The following is a 20238-nucleotide window of genomic DNA, read 5'->3' as shown; positions in this document are numbered from 1 at the left end:
ACCTTAACATAGAGTAACTGAAATAACCTGCAATTTCTACATTTGCTTAATTGGTGGGGGACTTAGCCATTCAGGCTAATTAGCATGAGTCCATGTCAGTGTTTAAATTAGGCCAAAACAAAGACCAAAGTATTAATTTTAATAGAAAAATGTGACCTCATTACTGACATTGTACTTCAGATAATGTTAAAGTGATAGAAAAAAATAAGGAAAGGGGGAAAAAGGAGGAGAAAGGAAAGCAAGAAAAGACAAGTGAAAAGATAAGTAATATATTCACTGTCATTAGTTACTGAAAATATAACAAATTGAATTTTAATAATTTTTATTAATAAAGTATAAAATTAAATGATGTTAGAAAGTATATGTCTCCTATAAATATCTTCCATTTGGTAGCTTTTAATAGTTTCAAAGCCCTTTCACATACGTTTTAAGTGAGTCTTTTGAGAAATACTTGTGAGTTAATGGGACTTAAATCAATAGAAAAGGAAAACTAATTTAGTTACAAATCAAGCCTGAGGTTTCAGATTTCTGGACTAAAAATATGGTTCAGTTTGTGCTGCTGTGGGATGAAGAATGGGCAGAGAAAGTCCACAGCACAGGCATGGGGATAAATGGCATTTGACACTTAGGTGCAGGGTTTGGGGGACAACAGGGAGTGGTGGGATGGTGGTTAAGTAAGGGTGCACGCCCCACCTGAAGCTCTACAGTGGCTCAGCTTCCACTGAGTGCTGCCATGGGAAAATCTGACGGGGCCAGATCTGATCCTTCAAGAGAATGAGGTATTCCAGGTTGTTATGTGAATTCTCACAATTTGTAAATGTGGCATGCCATTCAGCATTTTTGTCTGTTTGTTTTAAATAATATCATGTGGGTCAAACAAACTATGTCAATGGTACCTATCTGGCCTGGGGCTAGTAGCTTGTTGCCTTCAGTCAGTGGTGTGCTAATAAAAGTTTCACCACCAGCTCTCCAACAGAAAAGGGAGGTGGGCTGCTCTGCCTGTGAAGTAGCCATGCTTTCATTCCTTTACTTTCTTAATAAACTTGCTTTCAGTTTACTCTATGGACTCACCTTGAATTCTTTCTTATGTGAGATCCAAGAACCTTCTCTTGGGGTCTGGTTTAGGACCCCTTTCTGGTAACATCTTTATGGCAACCACGAAGGGATGATACTAAGGAGACCCCTGACCCAAAGGAAATAGACCAACACTGACTGGCTGACTTTGGAGTCAAGGAAACTTTTCTTTTGAGCTATTGACAGCTTTTAACAATTGAGTAAATTATGTTCCTGTGAACAAAATTTGAAGCATGTTTGTTTCTCTCTACCTAATTTCTCCAAAATCTGGAAACTAGTTATATCACCTTTAGTCAGAGTTATGAATGGCCCTCACCATACTGAGACTTTCTCTGACTGAACTCCTGTCTAGCCTGGATCTGAGACCCTAATAGTTAGGCAGGAATATCATCACCCCATTCAGCCTCCAGAAGTTACAAAAGATAGACCTTCATCTCTCTACAACCCTTAGGATTAAGGGTTCTCTTATAAAAGGGATGGGGGAAATGTCAGAGGCATTTAAACCAAAGCGACTCCATCTTGTATAGAGGCTGGGTAAAATAAGGCTGAGGCCTGCTGGCCTGCATTCCCAGCAGGTTAGGCATTCTTACTTACAGGATAAGATAGGAGGTCGGCACAAAATGCAGGTCATAAAGACCTTGCTGATAAAACAGGTTGCAGTAAAGAAGCCAAAACCCACCAAAAGCAAGAGGGAGATGAGAGTGACCTCTGGTTGCCCTCACTGCTACACCCCAAACAGCGCCACGACAGTTTACAAACCCCATGGCAACATCAGGAAGTTACCCTATATGGTCTAAAAGGGGAGGAGCCCTCAGCTCTGGGAATTGCCCACCCCCACTCCTTTCCGAAAAATTCATGTATAATCCATCCTTGTTTAGTATATAACTAAGAAATCACTATAAAAATGGGCAACCATTTGACAAATATCATACCCAAGACAAATATCATAATGTTAAATTAGATAGTATTAAAGTGGAAAACAAAGAGACTAACAATCTAATAGAAAAACAATGAAATAAGCATGCAATTCACTTTAAGATGAAAACAAGTAGCCAATAACCGAACAAAAGAAAATTACCTCTACCAAGAGAAATGCAATAGGAAACTACTATTTCATCCACTAGATTGGCAAAAAGTTATTTGATATTCCATTTTGTCGTGCCTGTAGGCAAATAGATAGTCTCTATTTAAGAGAATAAACTGCTACAATCACTTTGAGTACTATTTAGTAATGTGTCTTAAAATTTACACAAGCTAGAAAACAACAATTATATGTTTGTATATCTACATAGAGAAGCACCACACACACAGATACACATATGTCAGTAACAATTCACTTAGCTCTTCACTTACAATAAATGCACCTTTCTGTATGCATTCTATACTTCAATAACAATTTTTTAAAAAGAAAAGAATGAATAGTGTGACTAACATTCATGTAATTATCATCCAGAATTGACAAATATGAACATTTTGCCACATTTATTTTAAGATTTTTTTGTGAAAGAAATAAAACACTATTAGCTTTTAAAAATGCAAAGAAATTATAAACTTTAGTAGGTTTGTTGGTGGTGATAATATTGGTGCAACAATTCTAAAACCACTTTATAGGATTGTGCAAAAAAGTAAATACATTGAAGTTTTGGGGGTCCATCCAGAGTTGTAATGGTAGGAAATATAAAGTGAGGGAAGAAGCAGCCGCCTGGGATGTTGGATTGGAATTAAAGGTATCAGTGCAAACTCATGACTTTTTTTTTTGAGACAGGGTATTGCTCTGTTGCCCAGCCTGGAGTGCAGTGGTGTGCTAATAGTTCACTGCAGTCTCAACCTCCTGGGCTCAAGTCATCCTCCCACGTCAGCCTCCCAAGTAGCTGGGACTACAGGTGCATGCCGTTATGCCTGGCTAATTTTTAAAATTATTTGTAGAGACAAAGTCTCACTACGTTGTCCAGGCAGGTCTCAAACTCGTAGGATCAAGCAATCCTCCCTTATTGTGCTGGGATTACAGGTGTGAGCCAGTACACCTGGCCAAACTCATGCTTTTTAAGACATATGTCTTAGCTTTATCCTCTGAGAAAGCCTAGAAGCAATGACACCCCTGTGGCAAAAACACACCTGATACCTAAATTGTGGTTTCTCAACACCATTCCCCACTAAAACAAACAAACAAACAAACAAAAATAGGGCCTTGAAGAAATGGTTGATTCCAGGGGTCTGGAGAAACAAAAACATAAAGTGAGCTTGAAACATCTTACTGTAACAGAAAGTAAGATAAGGTCAAAAAGCTGATGGAGATGTAGCAAGAGAATACAGAAGCCATTGCAGAGAGTTTTACTGGCCAAATTAGGGATAATATAAACATCAAAATGATCAATTACAGAAATGGATTTTAGATATTGATTTGAAAACGACTCCATGAATCTGTACTGTCACTAAAAAAGTAAAAAATTAAAAAGTGGGAAAGGAGAAGAGAAAGTCTGATTTACAGAAGAATGGCAACTAATAAATTTAGAATGAGTAATAGAGCGTAATACCAAATAACCATTTTGCAAATGCTATAGTAATCATGAATTCTGAAAAGAATCATTAATGGATGCTAAAATTATTGGTTGAAATTCTGAAGAATATTTACACAGTCTAAAAGTATCATCACTCCACAGATTACTTATTAATTACAAGCAGGACCTTTACAATGGAGAAAGGTCCACAACTGGGTGATTAAACTTACCATGGGTGACCATAGTCAATAATAATAATAACTGAATTGTACATTTAAAAATAACTAAAAGAGTGTAACTGGATTATTCGTAACACAAACAATAAATGCTTGAAGGGATGGACACCTCATGTGTCTCCATGATCACATTGCGTACCTGTATCAAACTATCTTATATACCCCACAAACATATACACCTACTATGTACCCACAGAGATTTAAAATAAAAAACTTACCATGGGACAAATTGGCACCATAAGCTGCCTGATGTGATGCACTGAGAAGGACACACTACCTAGGTAAGATTTTTGCCAAAAAATGTCAAACTTGTGTAATCCAGATCCAAATAGGGGACATTCTGGAGAAGAACAAAAACAAAAACAACTGACGAGGACTCCTCAAAAATGTCAGTGTTGGCCAGGCATGGTGGCTCACACCTGTAATCCCAGCACAAGGTGGGCGGATCACCTCAGGTCAAGAGTTCGAGACCAGCCTTGCCAACATAGCGAACATAGAGACCCCATCTCTACTAAAAATACCAAAAATGACCTGGAGGCTGAGGCAGGAGAATTGCTTCAACCTGGGAGGTGAAGAGGTTGCAGTGAGCTGAGATCTCGCCACTGTACTCCAGCCTGGGTGACAGAGCAAGACTCTGTCTCAAAAAAAAAAAGTCAATGTCATGAAAGTTAAAAGACAAGAAGAAAAAAGGAAAGGATAGGCTGTCCTAGAATAAAGGAGACTAAATACCCATGGCAACTAAATGCAATGCACCATCTTTACAAGATACCAGATCAGGGATAAAACAACAGCCATGAAAGACATTATTCGGATAAGTGAGGGAATTTTGAATATGGACTCCATGTTAGATAACAGTAGTATGTTAATGTAAAACTTCCTGAGTGTGATAACTGTATTATGGGTATGTAGAGAAACGCCCTTGTTCTTAGGGGATACTCACTGAAGTATTTAGGGCTGCAGTATCAGGATGTCCCCAGGTAACTTTGAAATGACTCAGGAAAGCTAAAGAGAGAAAGCAAATGTAGCAAAATATTAACAGTGATGAATCTAGATGAAGGATAGGTGGGTAATCGTTGTATTATTCTTGCTTTTATGTGTGTTGGTGTGTTGAGAGAGGGTCTTTACCTGTCGCCCAGGAAGGAGTGCAGTAGTGCGATCACAGTTCACTGTAACATCTAATTCCTGGACTCAAGTGATTCTTGAGTAGCTGGGACTACATGTGTATGCCACCATACCCAGCTAACTTTTTTATTTTTAGTTTTTTTAAATAGTGATGGGGTCTAGCTATGTTGCCCAGGCTAGTCTCGACATCCTGGCCTCAAGAAATCTTCCTGCCTGGGCCTGCCAAAGTGCTGGGGATTACAGGCGTGAGCCACCATACCAGTCTCCTGCTTGTTTTTTGTTTTTTCCTCTGAGACGGAGCCTTGCTCTGTTGCCCAGGCTGGAGTGCAATGGCACGATCTCAGCTCACTGCAACCTCTGCCTCCTGGGTTCAAGCAATTCTCCTGCCTCAACCTCCCGAGTAGCTGGGATTACAGGCATGCACCACCACACCTGGCTAATTTTTTTGTATTTTTAGTAGAGACGGGGTTTCACCATGTTGGCCAGGCTGGTCTTGAACTCCTGGCCTCGTGATCTGCCCACCTCGGCCTCCCAAAGTGCTGGGATTACAGGTGTGAGCCACCACACCTGGCTCTGCTTGTTTTTATACATTTGAATTTTTCCAAAATAAAAAGTTGGGAAAATGAATGAGGTATATTTATACATACTTTAAAAAGCTGCAAATCCCAAGCTGAAAGGAAAAAGCAAGTTATAAAACAACACATAGAGTACGATACCATTTAGTTAAAAATACACAGAACATTACTTAGATAAATAGATGCTGCATCTGTGTGGAAAACAGAAAACAGTCTAGGTGTTTTGAGCAGAGAATGACCAAAGCAATCAGGAAGGGAATGATCCAAAAATTAACATTTAATAACTTTTAGGATTTAAACCACATGATTAGTTTATAAGTTATTCTTATTTTCTTCTTTGTATTGTTCTGTATTTTCTGATTTCTAAAATGTGCAAGTAGTACTTTTATAATTAGGGAAAAGTTACTTTTTAAAGTCCATTTGTAGTTTTTAACAAATTCAAAGCTGCATCTGATTCTGTTATGTAATCACAATCTAATCTTACTGTATGTTTATTGTATGACTTTGCTGCCCTCTAGCAACACTAAACAATACAGAAAAAAAGAAACATCAATTATTCTATCTTTTATACCCAGAAGGCATGTTTATAACTGTTGTCTTCCATAATATATCTGCTTCAAATTTTTTCCAAAAGGGACAATAATGTATGAATGATACTGACCCAACAGGTATTAAGTGGGTTCTTTCAGGAAGGCTGCATAGATTGCTATTTTTGCTGTTTCATTGGTCACACTATTCTCAGATGTATAATACAAAGTGTCCATTGTGAATGTAATATAAATATCTTGTTCTACTATGGTTATGGTTCTGAATAATACTCTTTCACATAGTAACACTAGAAGATAAAAATTACTGAACTGGATAAATGATTTCAAATGCTCATTTTACACGAAATGTTTGAAGAAAAGTTTACTACAGAAGACACCTTGAAGCTGTTCATTGTAATCATCTTGCAGGAAAATGTTCTGCCTCAGTCCCCGAAGTCCTTACACATTTTCTAATGATAAAGATACTTAAATGGCCATTGGCACTGTTAGGGCTCACAATACCACAAAGCATGCCACTTTAGCATGCTGAGTACCTTGAACTACAGGAGACTGGAAAAGCACAGAAGGACCTCAGAACCAGGGTCTCCCTGACCTTCTCCCGCCCTCCTGTCTCTGGCCCCTCTTTCTCTCCTAAAGCACAGGGAGAGGCTCTCTGAACTTCTCATACCTGCCTAAAGATAGATCCTCCAAAAAGAAACTCAATTGTCATGAGTCTCCTCCCCAGGAATCTCATCAATCAAGGAAGATTGACTGCATCCCAAGAGAAGAGATTGAAGGTCAACACCACGCCCAGGCAGACGTGGCACAGGCTCTATCACCTATTCATCTTTCCCCCAAATTATTTTCTCAACCTTGAGTTACCTATATCCTTCCCTCTTTCTCCTCTTTGATGAAGGTATATAAGCTTCTACATTTCATTCCGTTATTGGGTACTCACTTTTTCCTATGATGCCCCTGTACATATAATAAATTTGTGTGCCTTTTTTCCCTCTTACTCTGTCTACTGTCTATTTACTTCAGTCCTTCAGAGGGTAAAGAGAATGGTTCATGCCTGCAATCCCAACACTTTGAGAGGCCAAGGTGGGCAGATTTCTTGAGGTCAGGAGTTCAAGACCAGCCTGGCCAACACAGGAGCTTGTGGGGTGTGTGGATCATCTCTACTAAAAATACAAAAATTAACTGGGCATAGTGGTGCACAGTTATAATCCCAGCTACTTGGGAGGCTGAGTGGGGAGGATTGCTTGAACCTGGGAGGTGGAGGTTGCAGTGAGCTGCGATCACGCCACTGCACTCCAGCCTGGGGGTAGAGCGAGACTCTGTCTCATTGCTTTAACCTGGGAGGTGGAGGTTGCAGTAAGTTGAGATCGTGCCACTGCACTCCAGACTGGGCGACAGAGTGACACTCCGTCTCAAAAAACAAAAACAAAACAAAACAAAACAACAACAAAATAAGTTTTAAAAAATAAGAAAGCTTATAAAGTAAAAGTTATAGTAAGCTATTTATTATTGAAGAAAGAAATACGTTTAAATATTTAGTGTAGCCTAAGTGTACAGTTGTTTATAAAATCTACAGCAGTGTACAGTAATATCCTGGGCCTTCCTATTCACTTAACTCACTCACTGACTCACCCAGAGCAACCTCCAGTCCTGTAAGCTCCATTCCTGGTAAATGCCCTATACCATTTTTAAAGCTTTTATGCCATATTTTTACTGTATCTTTTCTATGTTTAGGTGCAGATACTTACCATTGTGTTATAATAGCTACAGTATGCAGTACAGTAACATGCTGTATAGGTTTGCAGCCTGGGAGCAATAAGCTATGCCATACAGCCTACGTATGCAGTAGGCTATACCACTAAGTTTGTGTAAGTATGTGATGAAATTGCCTAATGGCATATTCCTCAGAATGTATCCCCGTTAAGTGACACATGATTGTATTGTGGCTTACTTAAAATGGCAGGTACTCTTCCCTCTATCCATATCCAATCACCACTTTTACACTGGGAGAAATTTTTGAAATTTCAGGCCAACATAATAACATACTCTGCTTCTGGACCTTATCTTTGCTACCTCTACCCTAATCATTTTACTGCAAATCTTTCTCTTGGCTCAGGTGTCTGGAGGCTGACCAGGCACAATTTGAATCTTCCATAATTAGAAAAGGGAGTTCAATTTCACTAGTGACACAGTCTGTTGGAATCAGAACTCACATCAATGCTGAACAGCCAGAATATAAGAACTGAGAGTAACATGAGTAGAATGGAAGCCAGATGTTATTAACCTTTCCTATTAACTAGAAGAAAATGTAAATGTTATAGAGGATATGCTTAGCTCCAAAACTGAGTCCTTGTTGTGTACACGTCAAATCTAATTAAAAATGTAAAATTTAGGCCGGGTGTGGTGGCTCATGCCTTAATCCCAGCATTTCAGAAGGCTGAAGCAGGCGGATCACGAGGTCAGAAGTTTGAGACCAGCCTGGCCAACACAGCAAAACCCCATCTTGACTAAAAATACAAAAATTAGCCGGGTGTGGTGCTGGGTGCCCGTAAGCCCAGCTACTCGGGAGGCTGAGGCAGGAGAATCGCTTGAACCCGGGAGGCAGAGGTTGCAGTAAGCTGAGATCGTGCCATTGCAGTCCAGCCTGGGTGAGAAGAGCAAGACTCCGTCTCAAAAAACAAAACAAAACAAAAATACAAAAATTATCTGGGCATGGTCACATATGCCTGTAATCCTAGCTACTTGAGAGGCTGAGACATGAGAATTGCTTGAACATGGGAGGCAGAGGTTGCAGTGAGCCGAGATCGTCACTGCACTTCAGTCTGGGCCATAGAGCAAGACTCCGTCTCAAACAAACAAACAAACAACAAATAAATAAATAAAATAAAAAGAAATGCTTGGAGTGCTCGGGATCTTCCGCTTCAACCTGGACTTTAAATGTTACTGAAATTTCGACAGGATGGTGTGGGCAAACAGGCATCCTCATGTTTGCTGATATAAGTACAAACTGCATAACTGCTATAAAAAGAAATCTGGAATGAGCAAAATCATAAATGCACATATTGTGATCAAGCAATTCCAATTCTATTTCATCCTCCAGATGTGACAGTTTTTCAAAGCTTTTTGTTATAGCACTGATTAAGACTAGAAATAATCTAAATATCAATGTTCATGGAATTGGCTAAATAAATTATGGTATATCCCAACAATGAATCACTATGCAGCTACGAAAAACAAAACAAAACAAAAAAAAGACGGCCGTGTGCAGTGGCTCACACTTGTAATCCCAGCACTTTGGGAGGCCGAGGCTGGCGTATCACGAGGTCAAGAGATTGAGACCATCCTGGCCAACATGATGAAACAGTCTCTACTAAAAATACAAAAATAAATTAGCCGGGCGTGGTGGCCGGTGCCTGTAATCCCAGCTACTCGGGAGGCTGAGGTAGGAGAATCACTTGAACCCGGGAGGCGGAGGTTGCAGTGAGCCGAGATCGTGCTACTGCACTCTAGCCTGGGCGACAAGAGTGAAATTTCGTCTCAAAAAAAAAAAAAAAAAAAAAAAACCTTCATATACGGATATGGGCGGATTCCAATTTATGGTAGGCTAAAAACGCACTGTTTACACACCATCTGTGTAAAAAGGGGAACACATTAAAATATGCGTATTTATTTGCTTTTATGTTTGTAGAACATCTTTAGAGGATCATAAGAAACTGTTAACATTGCCACTGAGGAAGTGAACAGTCTTCCAGACATGGGTGGATTTTTTTCAATCTACCGAATACCCTTTTAATTTTGAAACATCAAAATGAATTTGTACACACAGGTGCACGCCAGAAGGAAAAACTTCAAGTTCGGTGAGGAGACAGGGAAAGCCGGTGAGTTCAACCTCAGGAGCAATCACCCTGTGAAGGTGTGGCCATTGAGGGTTTTGTCACCCACGTCTGAGAACTGTCACAACCTTCCCCACCCCCGGCTCGATTTTCCTTCCACTTGTTTCTGAAACTCACTAAGCTTCGGAAAGTATTTACTCAAAGAATTGCTAGCAAACTTGGCGTTCTTACGAAAACACTTTTGCTTTCCTTGTTACTGAGAGACTGGGGAGCAGGGGACATCACGCCAGGTAACATTGTATCATAAATGAAATTCAGTATCTTTGAAGTAACATTGTATCATAACTGAAATTCAACGTCTTTGAAGTAACATTGTATCATAAAAGAAACTTAAATGTCTTTGAATTAACATTGTATCATAAAAGAAATTCAATGTCTGAATTAACATTGTATCATAAATAAAATTCAATGTCTCTGGAAGAGTTCTGTAGCTATAAAGCTGTAGAAATACAAAGTATTACTCAAGAGTAACTAGTGATTACCAATAGTCACACCTCCGGTCAAAGTTTGGAGAGGATTATTTCACCTCCTAGACCACACTTCCCTTCCCCAAAGCCGCTTCTCGCTCTGATCCCTCCCCTCCTCCGCTTGGCTGGAGGATTCCTCACCCAATCGCTCCGCCTAAGTGCGAAGACGCACTGCAGCAGCGCAGTCTGAGGGACAACAGAGCCTACTCTTTTTTCTCATCTCTATGATCCTCTTTGTGACCTGTCAAACAACACCGGAGTTCCATGCTAATAGTCCTCCAATCCGACAGACGGCGATGCAAAGAGCCGACGCTCTCGCCAGAGGTGTGCGGCTCTCTCTCTCTCTCCCCCTCTCTCTTTTTCTCCAAGTATTGAGAGCGCGTGGGAGCACAAGCGCATGCGCGCTCGTGGGGTGCGCGGTAGCAACAGAGAGGACTCGACCCGGCTGGAGCTGGGGAGAACGCGCGTGCGCCGTCACGAGCTCGGCGCTGCCGGGACCGCGGTGTAGAAGCGGGTGTTCGACCGCCGTGCGGGCCGCGGAGATGTTCCGAAAGGCCCGGCGGGTGAACGTGCGCAAGCGGAACGACTCCGAAGAGGAAGAGCGGGAACGCGATGAGGAGCAGGAGCCGCCGCCGTTGTTGCCGCCGCCGGGCACGGGCGAAGAGGCGGGCCCTGGCGGTGGCGGCGACAGGGCCCCTGGGGGGGAGTCGCTGCTGGGCCCGGGTCCGCCGCCGCCTTCCGCGCTGACCCCGGGCCTCGGAGCTGAGGCCGGGGGCTGCTTCCCTAGCGGCGCGGAGCCCGGCAACGGGCTGAAGACGCGCAAGAGGCCTCGCGAGAACAAAGAGATGCCCCGGGCCAGCCTGCTCAGCTTCCAGGACGAGGAGGAAGGTAAAGTCCGCGCTTCGGGCGCCCTTAGACGGCCACATCCCCGACCCAGGCCCCAGTACCCGGCCCCCGTATTCTCTGGACGCCCAGCCCCCTAGCCCTGGAACGGAGTCCCCTGCCGCCCGACCGGCTGCGAATCTTCCCCAGCCTCCGGCCTTCTGCTCGGGCAAGGGACGCGTTCCCGCGCTGCCACCAGCCTTTTCTTAACCACCTCCTCTGCATCGTCTTCCTGTGCATTTCCTACTCCACGGGGCCGGAGCTCAGATCGGGCATTCTGAATGTTTCAGGGGAAATTCGGTGTTCCCTGTCCTGCCTCTTTTCTGCCTGGCGTGTTTCAGAGCTAACTTGGTGTGGGTCCCCTGGCTGCTCTTGGCATGCTTTCTGAGCCCACTGCAGCTCACTGTGCCCACACTTCTTGGATCCTCTGTCCAGGCGTCCTCGACCGTGAAGGCCGGGTTTGTAATACTAGGAGAGGGAACAGAAGCCTGGAGTTGCAGCTCTGGTTCTGAGTGACCTTGGGCCAGTCCCTTGCAGTCGCTGAGCCTCAGTTTATCCATAAAACTAATTACGGGTAGCTAATACCCAGCCTTCTTCGCACTGACTTTGGGAACAGTGAAGCGAGACGGTGTAACAGTAAAAGCAAGGCAGTTTCTTCAATTCCTTGTGGGAGACCAGGCTGCAGTGGATTTAGATTGCTGATCTTAAATGAGCCTTAAATCTTTTCTTCTGACCACTTGAATGTGCATAACCCAATTAATTCCGTGTTACGAAGAAAGAAATTAAGTTTTGGAACTCTTACTTGCATTTTTATTCGAGACGCTTTCAGGTTTCCAGTAAGGTAGGCAGTTTATCTTTGGCATTTCTGTTACTTTTTATTTGGTTTGTGAGGAGTACAGACAGATTTTTGTTTTTGAGATACATGAGCTATTTTTTAGAAGTATTTAGTATTTTTAAAATTTCAAATCAAAGAAAAGTGGTTTGCTCTTACCTTAGCCTTAAAACAACTATGTCAGCTTATGGTGGATGTAGTTACTCAGAATTGACAGCACCTTTTTATTTTAGATGCTTTGTTTCAGATTCGTTAATAACTTGATGATGTGGTTTCTCAGAAACATTTTGAATGATTTTTTTTCCCCTCCTCAAATAGATGATTTAAGGAAGACAATAGGAAAATTTTGTGAAGTTACATGTGCTAGTCCTTTAAAAAGTCTCAAAATCTCATTACTTCACATTAGGTCATTTAGGAGGTTGACCTCTGTTTTTGAGAGTCTGTGACAGACTTGAAATAATTATACAATGAATTTGGCATATGAGTATATATACTTGGGAGAATTTGTCTGAACAGCACGTAAGATCGTGTGAAAGAAGGGAAAATATTTTCAGAAAATAGTTTCTACAGACTTCATTTAATTTCCTTTTTAAGAAAATGAAGAAGTTTTCAAAGTGAAGAAATCAAGTTATAGCAAAAAGATAGTAAAATTGCTCAAGAAGGAATATAAAGAAGATCTTGAAAAATCGAAGATTAAGACAGAACTCAACTCATCAGCTGAAAGTAAGTACCAAAGTAATTGAATTCTTTTGAAATGACAAAATGAAAGCTCTTTCTCACAGTGATTTGCTATGTATCTTCTGAACTCATTCAGTGGACCCTGTGGTTGTCAAGGGCCCTCATTGAGTAGCAATGCAATTCTGTTATTTAATTGTAACACAACTGCTTTGTAAATGTATTTTTTAAAAAGACAGAATTGTTGCCACTGGAACATTTCTGCTGCAATGACTAGATTTTCTCACAGTTTTCCTTCTTGTGGGCAGACTGCTGTTGAACAGAGAAAGGTTTCTCATTTCAGCCTAAGACACAGGTTTATTCCTGTTCGAAGGAGTGTTGTGCAAATTCCTCCTGTACTTGTGTTTTGTAGAGACAGTTTTGCAATTTCCTTGGTGGTATTTCCACAGTGGATTTTATTCTTAGAGAACTTTTAGGAATGCCCAAAGTTTAATATTGGCATTACTTCCATTCAGCAGCCTTATCTGATACTAGATGAAGACTCCTTAGAATAATGAGGCAGTTGTATTGTACAGACATCTCTTATGTCTCTCAAAACCTCGGTTTAAAAAACTTTAAGCAGTTATTTTGTCTTTAGGAAAGTGGATCCAGTATAATATTCCATGATCTGAGTTATTCTCATGCAAATGCTGTTTTATTTTATGGAATTAATGAGAGAATCATGACTTTCCAGATTCTCACAGGCTTAATGGGAAAAAGTATGGCATTGTATCTCAAATTTACAATCTGGTTGTGAAGACAATATCTCATAACCGTGTAAGAGGACTCAGTGTTTGCCAAAATGTTCAATCAGTGTTCCAAAGAATAGCTGCGCTTTCAGAGGAGAGAGGACTGCTTTATGGAAAAAGTGGGACTTGAAGATAGATCTTTGATAATTAAAATTCTGAAAGGGAAGGTATTGGGGTTATGATCAAGGATTAAAATGACTAAAGCCGTTTTGAAAAAGAACAAGTACCCTGACAGGTCTGAGTAGATGATTTGTGAAGGAAGTAGTTAGAGGTTTCATGTGAAAGACACGTTGACAGATTGTGAAGGATGTTCAGTATCCAGTAAGGGTTTACATTTGCTACAGTGGCTTGCCAAGATGATGACATGATAAATGCCTTTTGAAACTTTAGCCTGGTATTAATATGCAGCATGAGGAGAGATTGGAGGTCTAAAGGAGTTTAAACTCAAGGGCCAGCTTTGATCCATTAATAGTGGGTTTAAAAAGATCTCACAGTTGAGCAAGAGTAAAGGCTTCTATTGACTTAGTAAGAAATTCTGGATGAGTTAAAAATGTTTTCTGTTGTTGTAGGGGGAGAAGGGTAAGGAAAGAATGATTTGAGAACCATTCCAAGGGAAGAATTGATAGGCTTGATGTACACTTTGCCATGTTGGATTTAAAAGAACAGTCAAATTTGAGCTTTTGACCTGGAGTGTTTTAATTCATTTTCTGCTCCTGTAACAGAATACTACAGACTGGGTAATTTATAAACAATAGAAGTTTATTTGGTTTACAGTTCTGGAGGCTGGGAGGGCCAAGAGAATGGCACAGGCATCTGCTAAGGGCCTTTGTGTTGTGTCATAACATGGTAGAAGGGCAGGTGAGCCTCCAAGACAGAGAGGGAATATCCTGCCAAATTCACCCTTTTATCAGGAGCCAGCTCCTGGGATAACAGCATTAATCTCCTCAGGTTGTAACTGCCATTTAAAGGCTCCACCTATTGATAGTGTTACAGTGTAATTAATTTCAACATGAGCTTTGGAGGGGACACTCAAACCATAGGGTGACTTGGTTATGAATAATTATATATAGGAATAGGGAAGGCAAGTGGAAGGAGGAATGTTTTTAGGAGAACTGGTTATTTTGGAGTCTAGGAGACTGCCTTATTTTCCCCAGAATTCTTGAGACCAGTTATTTATAATGAGATAGTAGAAGAAAGGTCAGGATAAGTGACAACTGAGAAAGGCCTGTTGTCATGGTTGCTGTATTAAGTCTCTTTTCACGCTGCCGATAAAGACATACCCAAGACTGGGAAGAAAAAGAGGTTTAATTGGACTTTCAGTTCCACGTGACTGGGGAGGCCTCAGAATCATGGCAGGAGGTGAAAGGCACTTCTTACAAGGTGGCAGCAAGAGCAAATGAGGAGGAAGCAAAAGCGGAAACCCCTGATAAACCCATCAGTTCTCGTGATACTTATTCACTGTCATGAGAATGGCACGGGAAAGACCAGCCCCCATGATTTACTTACCTCCCCGTGAGTCCCTTCCACAACACGTAGGAATTCTGGGAGGTACAATTCAAGTTGAGATTTGAATGGGGACACAGCCAAACCATATTAGTTGCCATTTATTGTTGGGTTTAGAAATGGAAACAAGTGTGAAGTTTAGGAAGCCATCTCTGACCTCTTCCTTCCTTCTACCCTCACCTAATTCTGATACTCCACTCACCAGATAACTCCAATTAATGTCCTCCCTGAAGGCACAGTCTGATTGTATTATAGATTGTCATTGTTAACACTGAAATGAAGGTCTGTCATTGACAATCAGAACTCTTCCTACCTTCAACCCTCTTTAGTAGGCAGAGACAATTAACTTCAGAATAACCACGCTATTGACTTGAGAACCCCATTTTTCTGATATTCTTAAAATAATGAGTTCAATTTTTAACTTGAATTTGAGTGGAAGTAGCCAGTGACTAGAGATGTAGATTTGGGGGTAGTGCTTATTGCGGTGATAATTAAAGGTGGATGGAATTGATGAAGGAGCCTTATATAAAGGAAAAATTCCTGAAGACCAAAGACTTCTACTCTAGTAAGCCTACATGTAGAGGAAGGGATTTACCAAAGAGATAAAAGAATCAGAAAGGCCAAAGAGGAAAAGGGAAGAAGGTTTCAGGAAGATGATGGTCGCTTGTGTGAACTAGTACAAGAAACGGCAGGATTGCCCGGCTTTTCTCTTGAAGAGGGCTTCTGACTGGGTGGGAGTGGCCCACCAACCAGACCCAGTGCCCTCAGAGCTGTTTGGAAGAAGGAACACCTTTTGCTAAATTGCTTGATGATGCTGTCATATGAATTAGCCATGCTTGCAGCCATTGGGTTAGCTGCTGAGCTTAGGTTGAGTGAAATCAAAGGCCGTTCGTAGGGTCAAGGCACAAAAGTTGGTGAGGAAGTAGAGGGCAGCAGGTCCACACTGCTTCCTTGGGAAGTTTGGCAGAGAGAGACATAGGCAATAACTAGAGGGACCAATGGAGTCAAGTGGGAAAGCTCTTTTTATGAAGAGAAGCCTGTGCCTCTTTGTAGAAAAGGAGAGGGAGAGCCTGACCAGGTTTAAGGTGAAGCAGGTAATAATTGTGAGAGCAGGTTTCCTGAAGTAGTAGTAAATGAAATTGAAGGCATAAGTGGAGCCTTGAAAAACGTTATTTAACATCTGTATAGAGATGTTTGGAAGGGTAACATGTGACCACTAACATTCACATATTACCATGCTTTGGACTTGTGTTTGCTCAATCATAAGCAAATACTTGTGAATTTAATGTAACATTGAATCTTAAAATTTGTAGGAATGGTTCATTATCTAAGCATATCTGATGTAGTAGACCTTTTGCACTTTTGTTTTTAGTCCATTAAAAGCCATTGGTTTAGCGTGGGTTTATTTGTTTTGTTTTGTTTTTGAGATGGAATCTCATTCTGTTGCTCAGGCTGGAGTGCAGTGGGGTGATTTTAGCTCACTGCAGTCTCTGCCTCCTGGGTTCAAGCGATTCTCCTGCCTCAGCCTCCTGAGTAGCTGGGACTACAGGTGTGTGCCACCACGCCCGGCCAATTTTGTATATTTAGTAGAGAGGGGGTCTCACCATGTTGGCCAGGCTGGTCTTGAACTCCTGATCTCAGGTGATCCACCCACCTTGGCCTCCCAGAGTGCTGGGATTACAGGTGTGAGCCACCACGCCTTGCCTAGCATGAGTTTAGAGCAAAAGGAAATAGGTAGTTTTTACTCCATCTAATAATATGATAAAGTTAGTTTTAAAATCTTATAGCTTCAGAATCCACTTCAGAAGGAAGTCTGGGTAATGAGAAAATGGTAAATGAAAAAAAAAAAAAAAATGAAAGAGCCTAAAACAGGTGACCTGAAATCTTCTTGGTAAAGTTAAAAAGAGGGGAGGTATGTTATCTCTGGGACTATTAAGGGAGTACAGTATGGTTTGAGAAGGAAGAAGTTTGAAGTAGTTTTGGGGACAGGAACATTCTAAGGAAATGACAGAAAAATATCTTTCATATTGAGAATAAACGTTTGCTTTACTCTTTCTTCAGTATATTCTTTGTGCCTGTTGTGAGTATTACCAGGTTCATTGCTTCAAGGTGAAACACTTTGATTTGGCTGTAGTAGGAGTATTTAATTATAAGCAATGTAAACCAGGGCAGTTTATCATTAAGATGTAGTGGTGCCTCCTGGATGCCAGTGGCAGGAAAGCAATCTTGAAATGGGCCTCAGGAGTGGATTAGAACTGAGAATTAGGAAACTCTCTTCTCTGTACAGATGGCACAATGCGGCCATTCCTCAGCTCCCTTCCTAGTTTACGTACGGTTGTTCTTAGTGTCATGTAGCCCTTTAGTTTCAGGCCTGATTCCAGATTCCCAGAATGAGAGTCGGTTACCTCTGCTTCAGTCAGACATCCACTCCTAAACATTGAGTCATGGTAGTGGGTCCCGCTTGCACAGTGTACATGTGACTGCTGGGATCTCATCTCTTTAGGTGATAGGTGGCAAGTGGTTTTGAGCTAAGAAGGTATTCCACGTAAGTGTCCATTACTAAGAGACTTAGCTGGACTGTAAATGTGCTTTGTTCATAACAGAGTTGCCTTGAATGGGCTTAGGGTTTAATGAAATACATAAAATGAAGTAATGCTTAAAAGAGGTACAAGCAGTTCCTTGTGGGAATTTAGAGGAAACAGTTTTGATAAATTGTTGACATTTTGATAAAATCAACTGAAGGTGGGATGGAGCGGGGCCTCAAATGCATCCTTTATTTTATCCTCTGTATTATTTTTACCTAATCCTGTCTGTTATGCTATTTCATGCTCATGCACTCAAGAGTTTTGAGTTTTTAATAAACAATCAAAACAATTCAAGCTTTACTGGATTGAGCCCATAATTGAGTGAAAATTTCCTTTTTTTAAAAATTAAATATTTTTTAAATGATGTCAATACCATAGAAATAAGCTTTCTTAATTTATGAATTTTATTTTACATATATTTTAATTTTTCAAAAATTTAGGTGAGCAACCTTTGGACAAAGCAGGACATGTTAAGGATACAAATCAAGAAGATGGAGTTATCATCAGTGAACATGGTGAAGATGAAATGGATATGGAAAGTGAAAAAGAGGAAGAAAAGCCAAAGACTGGTGGAGCTTTTTCAAATGCTTTATCTTCATTGAATGTTCTCCGTCCAGGTGTGTACTCAAAAGTATTTCTCAGAAGTAAACCAAACCCGCAAGAATGGGCCATCTTTAAAGATGATTATTAAGAAGGAGTTAGCTAAGTCGTGTTTCTTATTATGACATCGCTGTTTGAAGAGGGAGTTTTTCCATTTGCAAATATAAAAAGTAGGAGAACCAGAAGTTTCCCAACTTTTCCAAGTTTATTCACAGATAATTTTATTTTGCAAATGAGTCTTCAAGTAAGTGGAAAAATGGTCCTGTAGTCCTTTTTAATGTATCAGATTAAGACTGACTTAACTTTCTTCTGAACTGCTGCTAAAAGCAAAACCAGTTTCTGTTAGGTTTTTTTGTTTTTGTTTTGTTTTGTTTTGTTTTTTTTGAGATGGAGTCTCGCTCTGTTGCCCAGGCTGGAGTGCAATGGCACGATCTTGGCTCACTGTACCCACGACCTCCCGGGTTCAAGCAATTCTCCTGCCTCAGCCTCCTGAGTAGCTGGGACTACAGGCAACCACTACCACACCCAGCTGATTTTTGTATTTTTAGTAGAGATGGGGTTTCTCCATGTTGGCCAGGCTGGTCTTGAACTCCTGAACTCAGGTGATCCGCCTGCCTCTGCCTCCCAAAGTTCTGGGATTACAGGCGTGAACCACTGCACCTGGCCTGATTTCTGTTTATGTCCATACTCCTTTTTACTTTTCTGCAAAAAATAGTTTGCAAGTCTAGCCACTGGCTAATCCGCTTTTGAATAAATAAGTGCTCGGTAGCCGGATTTAAATTATGAAGCAGTACCATTTAACTCCTGTTAATGTTTATACAATTCTTTTCTGGGCTGAGAAAGTTGTAGTGAATTCTATACATATATCACTAGTGGGAGTCTAATTGGTACAGTCCTTATGGGAAACTCTTTGGCAATATGAATCAATAGATCTCAAAATGTTCTTACTCTTGACCCAGTGATTTCATATCTAGAAATTTATCCCAAGGAGATAATGTTTTTATTGGAACATTTGCAATGAGCAACATTTTCTAGCAGGAAGGGAAAGGTTCGTTAGTTAATTATAGTACATTTACTTGATAGGATATTATGTAGCTGTTAACGATTAGGCAAGTAGGGAGGCATTAATTTTTACTGTAGTCAAAAGGTCAGTTAATGTGTGAGGTAGATTATGCCTTATCCAGAAAATGTTAAGTCATTAAAAACTATGTTTATGGAGAACAATAGCATGGAATAAAGCTTATTATGATATGAGAAATAATTAGGTACAAAATTAAGTATTTAGTATGTTACAGGTGAACTAAAAACTATCTGCAAGAGAAATGTACTATACATCATATAGTGCCTTTTCAGGGTCATGAGATTGTATTATTTTTATCTCTTCCAGCATCATAATACAGTTTTATAACCTTTTTTTTTTTTGAGACGAAATATCGCTCTTGTTGCCCAGGCGGGAGTGCAGTGGTGCAATCTCAGCTCATACAACCTCTGCCTCCTGGGTTCAAGCGATTCTCCTGCCTTAGCCTCCCAAGTAGCTGGGATTACAGGCGCCTGCCACCACATCTGGCTAATTTTTTGTATTTTTAGTAGAGATAGGCTTTCACCATGTTGGCCAGGCTGGTCTTGAACTCCTGACCTCAGGTGTGAGCCACCGTGCCCGGCCACTTTTATTTGTTAAAAATGAAGAAAAAAAATTACGGTTAGAACAAAACTGCTTTGGTGAGTTTTTCCTTTTTACCCCGTCCCACTTTTTCCCATATATATTACCATTATATGTTCTTTTTAGTTTCCTCAGTGACTTTTATACTCCATTTAAACTCAATTAACAATCTTTCAGATTGCAGACACAGTGTGGGAAGGAGGTGCCAGCAGTTGAAACATCACTGTGATGTGGCTATCTTGGATTATTTTACCTTTCATATTTTCAAGAAAATAGAAACTTTGCACCTCTCATACTGCCATA

At 40.8% G+C, this 20238-nt stretch overlaps 1 protein-coding gene across 3 annotated transcripts in view; it reads left to right on the top strand.

The window, feature by feature from the left end:
* Nucleotides 1-10745: 10745 nt before the first annotated feature.
* PAXBP1 (PAX3 and PAX7 binding protein 1) overlaps nt 10746-20238 on the top strand; it is a 38057-nt gene continuing 28564 nt past the window's right edge. For all 3 annotated transcript variants that reach the window (XM_030914181.1, XM_010358821.2, XM_030914182.1), the window contains exons 1-3: nt 10746-11298; nt 12719-12847; nt 18116-18292. In XM_030914181.1, coding sequence (XP_030770041.1) covers nt 10953-11298; nt 12719-12847; nt 18116-18292 — 652 coding nt within the window. In that variant the 5' untranslated portion in view covers nt 10746-10952. The remainder of the gene's footprint in view (nt 11299-12718; nt 12848-18115; nt 18293-20238) is intronic.

Source organism: Rhinopithecus roxellana, chromosome 13, assembly GCF_007565055.1.
Source record: "Rhinopithecus roxellana isolate Shanxi Qingling chromosome 13, ASM756505v1, whole genome shotgun sequence".
NCBI lineage: Eukaryota > Metazoa > Chordata > Mammalia > Primates > Cercopithecidae > Rhinopithecus > Rhinopithecus roxellana.
This window is presented reverse-complemented; position numbering and strand designations above follow the sequence as displayed.